Genomic DNA, 14,978 nt, shown 5'->3' on the forward strand with positions numbered 1-14,978 from the left:
CCTATACATACATAATACAGTAGAATTTTTTTTTTGTGAACCTTACTTCATTTATTGTGCTTGCTGCATTGGGGACAATAAAAACAAATGGCAAAAGTAGACATTTCCCAGACTTTTGGGTCAAGTGAGTGTGCACAAAGGAAGCTGGAGCTTTATGTGAAGTGATTGTAATGAGCTGCGAAGCGCTGGAAAGTTCAGGACGAGATGTAGCCGCATTTACCATGAAGACCTCATCATACAAATGACATAGAAAACAAATGAGTGGCAATCAGGCAACAAGACGTAAGATCAATGAGGGGCTCTAAAGCCGGGAACAAGTGAGCAGCGTGCTGTGAAATCCTCCAAGGACTGCTTTCCCATGTAGCCTCTTGTTTAAAGACAAGCGGCTTCACTGGTGACTACATTGACCCTGACACCGAGCGGAGGAGCCGGGATGAATACACAGGTCACGCCATTACACAGCTCCCAGTAACACAGCAAACAAGGTTACACAAGCCGACAAATCCACTTATAGTTATGACGGTTAAGGGTTAGGAGCCATCCCCCTATATAAAACTGACAGAGCCCCCGCCCTGGACTCCTCTAATCCGGAATCTCATAACCAAGAAGGTTTTGTAATCTGGTATTTATCTCATAAATCTATTCCTCCTTTATATAACTGGTGGGTCACCACCAATTATGAGACACTAATCCTATGCCAGCATAGTGGCGCAGGGGAACAGTTCCATTGAAGTGAATGGGGATGGCGGCACTACCCTGCGCTGTTTTGCATAGGGAAAACAGTGAAGTGGTCACAGTGGTGAATAAGTGCTGCAGTCCCTTCATTCTCTGGATCTGTGCTGGTCCCCGCTGATCATAAAGGGTTGTCATATACTAAGGAATTGCATAAGTCGGGAAAAGAAGGAGACCCTATTGTCTCAGTTTTCTCTGCCTCTGCTTGCTGTCATTTAATGCTTCCTACTTGTATAGTGCTATGAGGTTGGTGATTCGGAGTGTATGTTAATGCTCCAGCCACAGTCTGCGCTGCACTGAGAACAGGACGTGATGTCATCAGAATCTCTCAGTAGGACATGATGTCATCAGAATTTCAGAAGGACATGATAACAGTAGAATCTCCTAGTAGGGCATGACGTCATCAGAATCTCTCAGTAGAACTTTATGTCATTAGAAACTCAATAGGACATGATAACAGTAGAATTTCCTAGTACTACATGAGGTGTGGTGTCCCATTACGGGTGTTACTGGTTTGAACACCCCTCGCAAAAGCCTTGTACCATAAAGAACAATGTGGTAATGAAAGTGTATATTTTAGTTTTGCCACAAGAGGCCCCTGTCTATGTATTTGTAACTGTTGCTCAGCTGTAGTGAGCTGAGGGTTATTGTTTTGTTTGTGATCTGCACACCAATGAGAGCTCTCTTCTCTACCTATCTTTATCCTTCTTTCTTCTTGCACACTCTTCTCCACCACTCACAGGAGCTGTTACACACCCTGTAGGAAGTTGTCACATAGGTAGAGGAAGTGTAGACTCATACTTAGTCAGTTCAAAGTATTCTAGTCTGGAGTGTGGTGATAGACAGACACATATGGAAGACACAAAGTCTTTTTTTTCTTAAAGCAACACTTCTACCTATAATGCAGTGCTTAACAACTAAAGAGAGGACAAGTCAGAGATCACCCCAGCCCACGCTGTGAACAGCTTAAACACAGTGCAGGACAGTATCCTATAAGCAAAAGAACTGATAGACTCCAGATAGAGCAATGCAGCTAAGGGCCTACGTACTCTATCTCGCAACGCAGATGACACCAGGAAAAGCTCAGACACTTCGCTCAACTCAGGTAACTAGGACTGGGGCTTGTGTCACCCTGATAGGACGGGTACCTCCACACTGCAGGGCAAAAGGTGGTTATAGCGACAAAGGTTGAAACACGGGCACAAGTATTCTTCTTCTTTCAAGTATTTGTGTTCTTCAAAAGTTCCAGCAAAGCACAGTGCTACATTGGGTTGGGACTTTCATGACCAACTCTTTTCCACTACTCTGAACTCTCTCTACTCTTCTTAGCACACAACCAAGCCAGTACTGCTACTCTACATTCTACCTCCACAGTTTTCGGTGCAGATCTAGTACAGTCAAAACTGTATTATACTATTCACTTGTATCACAGAAGATCTACCAGTAAAGAACAAGTTTATTTATTCTACTGGGACTCAGTGGTTATTGCAGCAGCACATATACATCAGCTGCACCTTCCTTGGGTTATTTCCCCTTTCTGTGGGTGGCAGTACCGACAGTCCGGGTGGGTCATAAATCCACTCCGGACCACCATGATGAGCGCCCAAGGGATCCATCAAAACCCGGCAAGGTTACCGACAATTGGGGATAAAAGTATAACCAGCCACAAAAAACTAAAAGCAGGTGTGCCTCCATACCTGTGTGCTGGGCTATACTCCACCCACCAACCACCACAGTAGTGGAGTCACACAGTACCATCTAGCGAGTGTCTGATCGCAGCTGCAACAGGCGGCCCGCCACGGATGTCATCAGAAACTTTCAGTAGCACATGATGTCATCAGAATCTCAGTAGGATATTATGTCATCAGAATCTCAGTAGGACATGATGTCATCAGAATCTCAGTAGCACATGATGTCATCAGAATCTCAGTAGGACATGATGTCATCAGAATCTTTCACCAGGACATGATGTCATCAGAATCTTTCACCAGGACATGATGTCATCAGAATCTCCTAGTAGGACATGATGTCATCAGAATCTTTCAGTAGGACATGATGTCATCAGAATCTCTCAGTAGGACATGATGTCATCAGAATCTCTCAGTAGGACATGATGTCATCAGAATCTCTCAGTAGGACATGATGTCATCAGAATCTCTCAGTAGGACATGATGTCATCAGAATCTCTCAGTAGGACATGATGTCATCAGAATCTCTCAGTAGGACATGATGTCATCAGAATCTCTCAGTAGGACATGATGTCATCAGAATCTCATAGTAGGACATGATGTCATCAGAATCTCATAGTAGGACATGATGTCATCAGAATCTCTCAGTAGGACATGATGTCATCAGAATCTCCTAGTAGGACATGATGTCATCAGAATCTCATAGTAGGATGTGATATCATCAGAATTTCAATAGGAGGTGATGTAATCAGAATCTCATAGTAGGACATGATGTCATCAGAATCTCATAGTAGGACATGATGTCATCAGAATCTCATAGTAGGACATGATGTCATCAGAATTTCAATAGGACATGATGTCATCAGAATCTCTCAGCAGGACATGATGTCATCAGAATCTCTCAGTAGGACATGATGTCATCAGAATCTCCTAGTAGGACATGATGTCATCAGAATCTCCTAGTAGGACATGATGTCATCAGAATCTCCTAGTAGGACATGATGTCATCAGAATCTCCTAGTAGGACATGATGTCATCAGAATCTCTCAGCAGGACATGATGTCATCAGAATCTCTCAGCAGGACATGATGTCATCAGAATCTCTCAGCAGGACATGATGTCATCAGAATCTCTCAGCAGGACATGATGTCATCAGAATCTCCTAGCAGGACATGATGTCATCAGAATCTCTCAGTAGGACATGATGTCATCAGAATCTCCTAGCAGGACATGATGTCATCAGAATCTCTCAGCAGGACATGATGTCATCAGAATCTCTCAGCAGGACATGATGTCATCAGAATCTCTCAGCAGGACATGATGTCATCAGAATCTCCTAGCAGGACATGATGTCATCAGAATCTCTCAGTAGGACATGATGTCATCAGAATCTCCTAGTAGGACATGATGTCATCAGAATCTCTCAGCAGGACATGATGTCATCAGAATCTCCTAGCAGGACATGATACCAGTAAAATCTCTCAGTAGTGCGGCATTGGGTTCTTCCAGTGATATATTATAGGCTGTTCTTCACATTTCTAGTATTCACCAAAGACCAGACAGTCATACAGATCACACAGTAATATCCTGTGTGTAATCACTGCCACCGTAGTCGTAGTTTACACCCGCGGGACCAAGGTGTATTGTATCTGTGTGCATACTGACCATTAGGGTACGATGTGCACACTGGGGGGCTGTCCAACCTCTATTGCCCTTTGCCATCTCGCTTACAGCCTGAGACACATATACTGTAATAACACATAATATTGAAGATGCTGCCACCTATAGGTCATGTGGTAGAAGACACTTATTTTTTTTATATAATTTTTTCTAACATTTTAGATATTCCTCCACTGGGACAGGGGGTATCCTACAGTAATAATCAGTGAGGGTTCCCCTGTGAAATGGTCATAAATGCTAATGGATGGAATACCCCTTTAAATTAGTAACCTTTTAAGACAACCCCCTCTTCCACCTCCATCTGGTCGACAACTGGTAGTCAGTGTCAGCTCCAGGGCAGGGGCTCCTCTTTAAAGGGGAGCCCCTTTGTGATACCTATACCTTATAATAGGAGGGATGGAAAGGGTTTGTTCTGTGAGACTACTCCTTTAGCGGAACAGACAAGGGGGGGGGGGGGGGGGGCAAAATGTTGTTCACTACCCATTTCTATAAATGATATAATAAGGATCTACGGTCTGGTTACTGACTCCGCCGGAGATATCACTCCTTTACCTTCCACCTACATAGCGCTGACCCGTCACTTCCTAAAATGACACAGTATATAGAGGTAGCCTCACCTTCACTATGACAAACCACGACTAATGTTCTGCAAACAGTAGTCAGGGGTCAATGTCCTGCTGGTCACTAGTAATCTCCCCGGAGTGGGTTGTATTATGTGTCGCAGGGCTTATTGCTTCCTAATACACATTAATATGACTCTTTCTATAAGTCTAATAATAGGAAATTGTTATAGGTAAAGCAAACAATGGTGATTAATAAGGAGCTGCCTCTTGTTCATAAGCATGGTGGACTCTGCTTGGTCTTGTTATGTAATTGCCAATATCAATGGGCGCCATGATATACATTTCCCTAGACCTATCAATGTACCTATAGAGTCAGACTATAATAATGCTGCCACCTGCAAACCGGGACGGGAGAAGCTGGAGAATGGTGGAGTAACATGACTGTATATAGGATGGCCTGTGACTGACACTGTATATAGGATGGCCTGTAACTGACACTGTATATAGGGTGACATATGGCTGACACTGTATATAGGGTGACATATGACTGACACTGTATATAGGATGGCCTGTGACTGACACTGTATATGGGGTGGTCTATGACTGACACTGTATATAGGATGGCCTGTAACTGACACTGTATATAGGGTGACATATGGCTGACACTGTATATAGGGTGATATATGACTGACACTGTATATAGGATGGCCTGTGACTGACACTGTATATGGGGTGGTCTATGACTGACACTGTATATAGGATGGCCTGTGACTGACACTGTATATAGGATGGCCTGTAACTGACACTGTATATGGGGGTGCTGCATGACTGACATTGTATATGGAGTGCTGTATGACTGAAATTGTATATGGGGTACTGTATGACTGACACTGTATATGGGGTACTGTATGACTGACATTGTATATAGGGTACTGTATGACTGACACTGTATATGGGGTACTGTATGACTGACATTGTATATAGGGTACTGTATGACTGACACTGTATATGGGGTACTGTATGACTGACATTGTATATAGGGTACTGTATGACTGACACTGTATATGGGGTACTGTATGACTGACACTGTATATGGGGTGCTGTATGACTGACACTGTATATGGGGTGCTGTATGACTAACACTGTAAATGGGGTGGCCTGTGACTGATGTTGTATATCTGGTCTTTCTTTACAAGTGGCTGACACATGACCCCTGCAGCCAGTGGCCTCATGCCTAACTCCCTGCATCTCTTCTCAGTGATGGGAGCCATGACCCCAGGAGTACAGCATGTGACGCTGAGACCACTGACTAGCTGCACGTTTCATCCTCTGGGGTGCTGACCGGAGATTCACTGCAGGAGTGGGAGTATAAACATGTATAATATAATAATAATAATAATAATAATAATAATAATAATAATAATAAGAAGAAGAAGAAGAAGAAGAAGAATAAAATGTACAATAATAATTATTAAATAATTTAAATAAAAAATAATAAAATAATTCTCTCCAGTTCCCAGAAGTGCGGACACTTTGACACTTCTGATCGTAAGCTGAATGTATAGTGGTTTAGCGCCATCTAGTGGTCACAGTTATATAAGACCAGTGCAGACTAACAGCTCATTGTGCTTTGCCCATGTCATTGCCATGCCACTTCTTGCTTAAAACAATATTTTATGCTGGACAACTGGGATGCTATTATTGTACTAGAGTCATGGTACAATTTAGCAAAACTACAATTCTTCCCAATTCCTTAAAGGAGTGTACAAGACTACAATTCCCATCATGCCCCAACAGCCGAAAAGAGAGGAGTGGTTGTTTTGGAACAGCTGGAGAGACGCGAGTTCAGGAACGCAGCCTTAAAGGGACAAAACCGCATTGCGCATGTGGATGTGTATTGTGCTCCGGTTTAGCCCCTGTTCACACCTGTGACCTGGTGAAAGTTCACCTGTGTTCACGAGCCGCCACGGCTGAGTGTATACATTTGGCCTGAGGTCACATTTACTGAGTGAACTTTTCCCACAGCTGAAACTCAACGTGCAATCTGTGTCCTGTACAAAACAAACAGGGCCGTGGGGGAGGGGGGTACAACCTGAACAATAATACAAAAAGTCTAGACAGGTAACATAACATCGCCAAACACTGGCAGCAATGACCAGAGGAGAAATCTATTACCTAGATGATGGGAGTTGTAGTTTTGCAACAGCTGGAGAGCCAAGGTGCCCTACCCCTAACCTAGGCTGACCCCTTTAAATATAGGTGTCTGTAAGGGTAGAATTGCTGGATGCAACTACATCAGTTAAAATTCCCATTACACTGCCAGGGTTACAAGAGGTTTGATAATTGCTTTTTCATCCACTGAGCTCAAAGTACTTAGGGGAGAAAATATATCTTCTTTTCAGTCTGATACAGTGCTCTATGCTGCCACCTCTGTCCATGTCAGGAACTGTCCAGAGAAGGAAAGGATTTCTATGGGGATTTGCTCCTGCTCTGGACAGTTCCTGACATGGACAGAGGTGGCAGCAGAGAGCACTGTGTCAGACTGGAAAGAATACACCACTTCCTGCAGGATATTCAGCAGCTGATAAGTACTGGAAGATTTGAGAAGTAAATTACAAATCTATATAACTTTCTGACACCAGCTGATTTGAAAAAAAAATATTTTAGCTGGAGTACCCCTTTACTATAACTTGGCCTCAGAGCTACAAGAAGATTCTTGTTTCATCCACTGGGCTCAGGGTATTTAGACGAGAAGATCTGTCTGTTTAGAGATGTCCAAACCCAAATTCTAAGCATTTGATTATCCATGGCTGCAGAAGTTGGATGCAACCCTAAGCAGCCAGAGAAAACATGGATACAGGAATAGGCCATAGGCTGTATCCATGTTTTCCAGGACCCCCTAGGGCTGCATCCAACATCTGTGGCCATGGGTAATGGAATGCTAAGCGCTCAGGTTTGGTAGAACCCATGCGTGCTTGAGGTTCACTCATCTTTATGTCTGTCCTTTGACAGCCGCTTATCTCTATTTTCTCTCTTTACTTATTGAAGAGATCCAGCGGTGTATGAAAACAGGCAATGCACTATGGGAAACGGAAGGCAAATTAACTCTTTTCCAAAAGGTAAAAAACTATTCAAACCAGAATCTCCCACAAAAGTGGGGAATGATCATCTGCAGACGACTGTTTCTGGGTTCTTGCCCCTCATCAGTACAGAGCAAAGTACTGGTTGGCGAGAAAGATGCCTAAAGTGCAAAGTTTGCAGCGATCTAGCAGATCAATTATTGTGGAGAATGAACCATTCTAATTGAAAATAATTTGTATACTGTACAGTATACAGTTTTTTTTACCCCATTGCAGTTACAGGCTGATACATGTTATTGTATGCCTATACGGTAATATGGTAATATACATTGGGTATATATATCAGAGAACCAAAGTAAAATATGCCATGCACTATGAGGGCTGTTGCAAGTTCAGTTTAATGTGAACTGCATTGGGACTGGTCTAATAGATGTCCATGATGAGATAACATGCGTGTTGTGAAATGCGTTGGTTTGGGTATAACATGTCCATGATGAGATAACATGCGTGTTGTGAAATGCGTTGGTTCGGGTATAACATGTCCATGATGAGATAACATGCGTGTTGTGAAATGCGTTGGGATGGGTATAACATGTCCATGATGAGATAACATGCGTATTGTGAAATGTGTTGGTTCGGGTATAACATGTCCATAATGAGATAACATGCGTGTTGTGAAATGCGTTGGAATAGGTCTAATAGATGACCATGATGAGATAACATGCGTGTTGGGACTGCATTAATAGATGTCCATGATAGGATGACATGCGTATTGTGAAATGCGTTGGAACAGGTCTAATAGATGTCCATGATGAGATAACATGCGTGTTGGGACTGCATTAATAGATGTCCATGATAGGATAACATGCGTGTTGTGAAATGCGTTGGGACGGGTATAACAGATGTCCATGATGAGATAACATGCGTGTTGTGAAATGCGTTGGGACGGGTATAACTGATGTCCATGATGAGATAACATGCGTGTTGGGAAATGCGCCGGTACATAACACATACTGATATTGCCATCTTGTGGGCTCTCAGTAAAGGAAATGAGGCTATAATCTACCACGGAGACCATATACTCCTGGTGGCAGCCTCTTAACCTCCTTTCTTGTCAGCAAATACAGAGGTGGAGATGTCCTCCCTGGGACTCCTTCATGTAGACAATTATAGGGTCTGTCTTGACGCGTGACACCATGAAAGTCAAAACTTTATGCAACTTTAAGGTAAGTTTTAAAAGAAGGGGGAAAAAAGCATAAAAAAAGTATACATAGCAACAAGCCATATATCCGCAATGCCATGCCGGTCCGGGTCAACGCTAAAGAGGAAAATTCAAAGAATTTCCTAAGGATGATGTAATGTAGTGACGGATCAATAACCAGGGCTGTCACTGTGTCTACTAGGAATATCTATTGCTTCATCTAAACAGCTGATAAAGGATCTATAAAAGGCAGGGGATTGGCTTTGTATTTACTACAGCCCTGAGGCTATTAGGCAAAAAGCATTGCTTGTCTTAGACAGTGTCTAGTAACTTTAGTGTCACACTGTGCCGTGAGCTCTCAAATTGCAATTTCCAGCCCGGGAGAAGATGTGGAAGCGAGTGCCTCAGATGCTGGGATGTGCAGTGCTGGCGGAGCTGTGGCTCGTCCTGGTGGCTCAGGCGTTGCCCCTTTTCGACGCAGGGCCGCACGTGCACAACGGTTGGGGGGAGACCATACGGATAAGGCGCCTGTATACGGCTCGGAAGCACGGGCAGGAGAGCTACTATCTGAGGATACACGACGACGGCAGGGTGGACGGGGAGAGGCATCGAAGTTCTCACAGTGAGTAAAGTTTTTGTTCAACTTTTTAAAAATTCATCATGGTGCTTTAAGATTTATATATGGTCGGCTAGTGGAAACATAGAGATGGATGGGTTACATGGGTGACCCACTGCGGAGGGGTGTAGGTTTGTTGGGTGGGGGGTCCTGGCAGGGCATTGACTTTGCTTTGGCAAAAAATTACCTAATCAAAGATTTTTTTGCTGAAATTGGAATAGTAAAGTAGTAAAGACTCATGACCCTAGACCCGTGTACACACTCTGGTGGGCTGTAGGCACCCTCAGTCCTTGGCTTCTCTTACCTGTTACCCCCCTCAGCTACATCCCCATTATAAGTAATAATCTCCTACTTGGAACGTCTTTCCAACATTGTTGTCTTCAACTACGAACCTTAAAGCGAATTAACTCCGTACGTTTGGGGTTAGAAATACGCAGCGGCTTTCTCCCAAAGTATTGCAGCTCAGTTCCATTGATGTTGTAATACCGCACGCAACCTGAGGACAGGTGCGGCGCTGTTTTTTGGAAGAAAGCAATTATGTCTTTACCCCTTTAAGGATGAAGCTATGGCAACCAGGCTCGGGATTTTTGTATAAGCACCCAGTTGTTCTTCTACTCGTAGGTGCAGAACTACAACTCCCAGCATGATTTATAGGTAAATGTACATGCTGTATACAATAAAATTTTCTATTTTTTACAAACAGGTTTACTCGAGATCAGAGCGGTTGCTATCGGACTGGTGGCCATCAAAGGATACCACTCTTCTCTATATCTCTGCATGGCGAGTGACGGCGCACTTTATGGAATGGTATGTTTCCGAGAGCTATCAATAAACTTTTTTATTTCCACACAGTAGAATCTGATAAGCCTCTGTTCACACTGGTGTAATATATATATATATATATATATATATATATATATATATATCTCAAACATGGTGTAAAGTGAAACTGTCTCAGTTGCCCCTAGCAACCAATCAGATTCCACCTTCCATTTTCCAAAGAGTCTGTGAGGAATGAAAAGTGGAATCTGATTGGTTGCTAGGGGCAACTGAGCCAGTTTCACTTCACACCATGTTTGATAAATCTCTCTCTCTCTCTCTATATATATATATTTATATACACCACTGCACATTTACAATAAGCTTAAAAACATATAGGTTTAAAGGGGAAATCTAGGATTAAGAAAACATAGCTTTTCTATGTCCTTGTATTTGGCTCCATTCACTTCAATGGAACTATGCTGCAATACCTCACACCACCTGAGGACAGGAGTGGTGCTGTTTTGGAAGAAAGACGTTGTTATCCTAGGAGTAGGATTACCTATGTAGAAGGTGTATTAGTACAGACGGTAAGTAACTTAAAGAGAACTCCACATCTGTATGCATTCTACTCTGCAGACGTCATGTTATAAGGCAGGAAGAGCTGAGCATATTAGTATATGGGATTGTGGGAAAAGTTCCAGGATATCCTATCATTTAGTCATGTAAATATCTGCTCGTACAGGGCTAAGTAGTCAAGTAGGTGGTCTTAATCAGTAACTGACAATTCCCACTTGATCACAGGACCGCCCACTTGACTACTTAGCCCAGAATATGAATAAATGACAAGTTATCCTGGAACTTTTCCCACAATCTTATATAACAAAGATGTCAAACCCTGGTTCTGGATTAAGATGTGGGAACAAGTATAACTAACCATATCTAGAAGAGAGTATGAGGAAACATGAGGTATATGTCTACATAGGAAAATAGATAGGTAAGTCAGTGGCTACTGACACCTCATATGAGCTCTATGGTTTTTCCAAACACAGCACCACCCCTGTCCTCAGGTTGTGTGTGGTATTACAACTCACCTCCATTCACCTTTTACTGAGTTGCAATACCTCACACAACCTGATGACAACAGTGGCGCTGTTTCTGGAAGTTTTTTTTTCTAATCCTAGGTTATTCCTTTAATATCAATGGGCAGTGTTAAAGGACAAGGTAATAATTGCTTTTAAAAGTCAGGGGGAAATTTATCAAACATGGTGTAAAGTGAAACTGGCTCAGTTGCCCATAGCAACCTGATTGGTTGCTAGGGGCAACTGAGACAGTTTCACTTTACACCATGTTTGATAAATCTCCCCCTACATGTCTAAATCAGGGGAGTTTAGTAGAATATAGATATAGGAAGCTGCAGGGTATCGACAAATACATAGGAAAAAGTAAAAAAAAAAAAAGTATACTCACCTACCTCGGTCCTCCCCAACTCCCCCTGCTTGCTACTTCTGTGATGGGTATGTCTCAGTCATAGCAAGCAGCGCAACAAATGGCAGGAGAGTATGTTTTTTTTTTATAGCAGCCCCAGCAACATTTATGCATCCAGAATAACCCTTGACAGGGAGAAAAGTGCGGGAACAGGGAGAGATGAGTAGCTGAACATATGGTCTGAGGTCTGTAATGGGGTAGTTTGGGGTCTGGGATTCTACTGGATAAAGGATGGCAAGGTTGCATATACTAGTTGGTATTCCATGACATAGGTTGGGGGCACATCCCGTATAAATGGGTAGGCAGAAAGAAAAGTTTGCACATCCATAGTTGCCATTACTGCTTACTTCTTATGTGGCAGAAGCCTTTGGATGCCCTCAGGTACCAGGAGCCGGGTGTTACGCTGCATCCCTTATACCTGGTGCTTAGTTGGCGATATTTAAAGGAGGGCAATGATTCCAGGTTGTAAATGCATTGACCCTTCTTGTACTCTTTACACACTTTATTTTTGGCTCAGTCACAGTAGGTGAATGACCTTTCGTTCAATGGGACAAATTGCTGATAGTGTCTCGGCTCGGACAGTCAGACGACTACACACTGCTAGCTCATAGTATTGTTCAAAGGTTCGGAATAACTATAGCTCAGCACATTTCAAAGGCTGCCATAAAGCATACACAAAGGGAACTAAACACACTGAAATCTTAGTATGATACACTGCAACAAACCCTCAGTACATGAGAAAGATTCATGCTACTATTGCCTACAAAAGATTGCTTAGGATATATTGTAGCCACACTCCAGCTGTGAGGAATATCAGGTCTCTACAGGTTTTAAGCTGATCAAAGGTGAACAAGAATGTCTCCATTCACCGACAGTAAACAGAGCTATTGAAAATTATGATAATTTACTATTGTACTCTGTGCTTTCCTCCTTGACTATGTACGGATTGTGTTTCACATGCTGGGCAGAATTATCATTGTGAATTCCACACATATTTTGATATGTAACCGACCTCTTCTCTCCACTACTCCATACTATCCTTTTCCCTTGTCTTTGTAAGGATTGTGATACGCTGGTTATCTCATCTGCTACTTTCTCCTCCCTCCTTGTCTGCTACTTTCTCCTCCCTCCTTGCCGGCTACTTTCTCCCCCCTCCTTGTCTTTGTAAGGATTGTGTGTCACACGCTGGGCAGCATTTCCATTCTGAATTCCAATCTTCATTTTTGGTTATGAAACCTTACACATCCTATAGTGGTTATCGCCTCTACTTCTTTCTCCTCCCTCCTTGCCTTTGTAAGGATTGTGTTTCACACGCTGGTCAGCATTACCAATGTGCATTCCAATCTTCATTTTCAGATATGAAACCTTACATATTGTAAGTATCATATCTCTACTGCTCTATACTTTCCTCCTCCATCCGTGTCTCTGTAAGGATTGTGTTTCACACACTAATCAGCCTTATCATTTGGGAATTCCAATCTTCATTTTTGGTTATGAAACATATTATACAGTATGTCTCTTTCTTTACTGCGCTATACTTTCCTCCTCCATCTTTATCTTTGTGAGGGTTGTGTTTCACGTGCTGATCAGAATCATCATTGTGAATTCTAATCTTTTTTTGGTTATGGAACCATATATATATATATATATATATATATATATATATATATATAGTTCCATAACTAAAAAAAGATTAGAATTTACAATGATGATTCTGATCAGCACGTGAAACACGATCCTTACAAAGATGATAGAGGAGGTATATAATAATTATAATAATATATATATTATAATTATTATATACCTCCTCTATCATCTTTGTAAGGATCGTGTTTCACGTGCTGATCAGAATCATCATTGTGAATTCTAATCTTCATTTTTTGTTATGGAACCATGTATATATTATATTATTATTATTATATGCCTCCTCTATCATCTTTGTAAGGATTGTGTTTCACACACTGGACAGCATTATCACCGTGAATTAATTTTTTTTTCTTCTTTTCCCTCCATAGAACACTTATTCTGCAGAAGACTGTACCTTCAAAGAGGAGATCCTCCCCGATGGATACAATATGTATAAATCCCCAAAACATGGGGTGGCCATCTCCCTGAGCAAAGACAAACATAGGCAGCAATCCAAGGGTAAGGGTTACTTGCCCCTGTCCCATTTCCTGCCAGTCATTCACTGGGCCCCTTTGGATCTTAATCCGGATGATGATGATGGAAATCAGTATGAAAGTGACAATAAAAACTTTCCTAACGTTGATAGTATGGACCCCTTGGGGCTTGAATATCAGCTGAACTTTCAAAAAAAATAGCCGTGATATTCTGGACTCTTGGAGGATGAAGAAGAAAGGTGCAATTGTGAGAAACACGCAATACTTTAGGAATGCACTGGAAGAACAAAGACTTCAGCTCCTCGCAGGGCCCACCGCAGCTGGGAAGATTAAGGTCAAGTCACCAAAAACACAAGACGCAACGGACACGGCAGCTTCCTCTTCCTTATGGTTGATGTACCTGTATACCGATATACTGCGCCAAAAAATAGCTAAATTATCCACACACCCCCATTTCTAGACGCTTTCCACATTTCAGACTCTATCAGCTCTCACACAGTGTACAGATAATATAGATATATTACATGTCAATAAGAACAAGTACAACAATATAGCAGGGCAGATATCAGAGCATATCCATTATGTAAGATGTTATTTCTATTATTATTATTAACCAAAGGGAAATGTGTTTTTTTCAATTTTTTTTTTTTTTTTTGGGGGGGGGGGGGGGGTGAGGGGGGTACTTTTAAGCACTTGGTTTCAAAATGCACTATTTATATTTAATTTATTGGATGCAGACGCTTCTTATTTTTTACTTATATTTATATACGGTATTTATGTATACTTTTCTAAATCCATTCAGAATTATATGAACTGCTTTGTTGTATGCTCGTCTTTATACTATTTTGTAAATAAATTACCATGTGTTCATGGGATACGTGTGATGATTTACTGATCCTATATGCTGATCCTGAGTTACCTCCTGTATTATACTCCAGAGCTGCACTCACTAATCTGCTGGTGGGGTCACTGTGTACATACATTACTGATCCTGAGTTACATCCTGTATTATACTCCAGAGCTGCACTCACTATTCTGCTGGTGGGGTCAC

General features: G+C 42.1%; 1 protein-coding gene across 1 annotated transcript; it reads left to right on the forward strand.

The window, feature by feature from the left end:
• The first annotated feature begins 9,224 nt into the window (after window positions 1-9,224).
• FGF19 (fibroblast growth factor 19) lies at window positions 9,225-14,563 on the forward strand. The gene is made up of 3 exons (XM_069968135.1): window positions 9,225-9,566; window positions 10,264-10,367; window positions 13,823-14,563. The coding sequence occupies exons 1-3, from the start codon at window positions 9,332-9,334 to the stop codon at window positions 14,126-14,128; spliced, it is 645 nt and encodes a 214-aa protein (XP_069824236.1). The 5' UTR covers window positions 9,225-9,331; the 3' UTR covers window positions 14,129-14,563.
• Window positions 14,564-14,978: the final 415 nt, after the last annotated feature.

This window comes from Dendropsophus ebraccatus, chromosome 4, assembly GCF_027789765.1.
Source record: "Dendropsophus ebraccatus isolate aDenEbr1 chromosome 4, aDenEbr1.pat, whole genome shotgun sequence".
Lineage (NCBI taxonomy): Eukaryota > Metazoa > Chordata > Amphibia > Anura > Hylidae > Dendropsophus > Dendropsophus ebraccatus.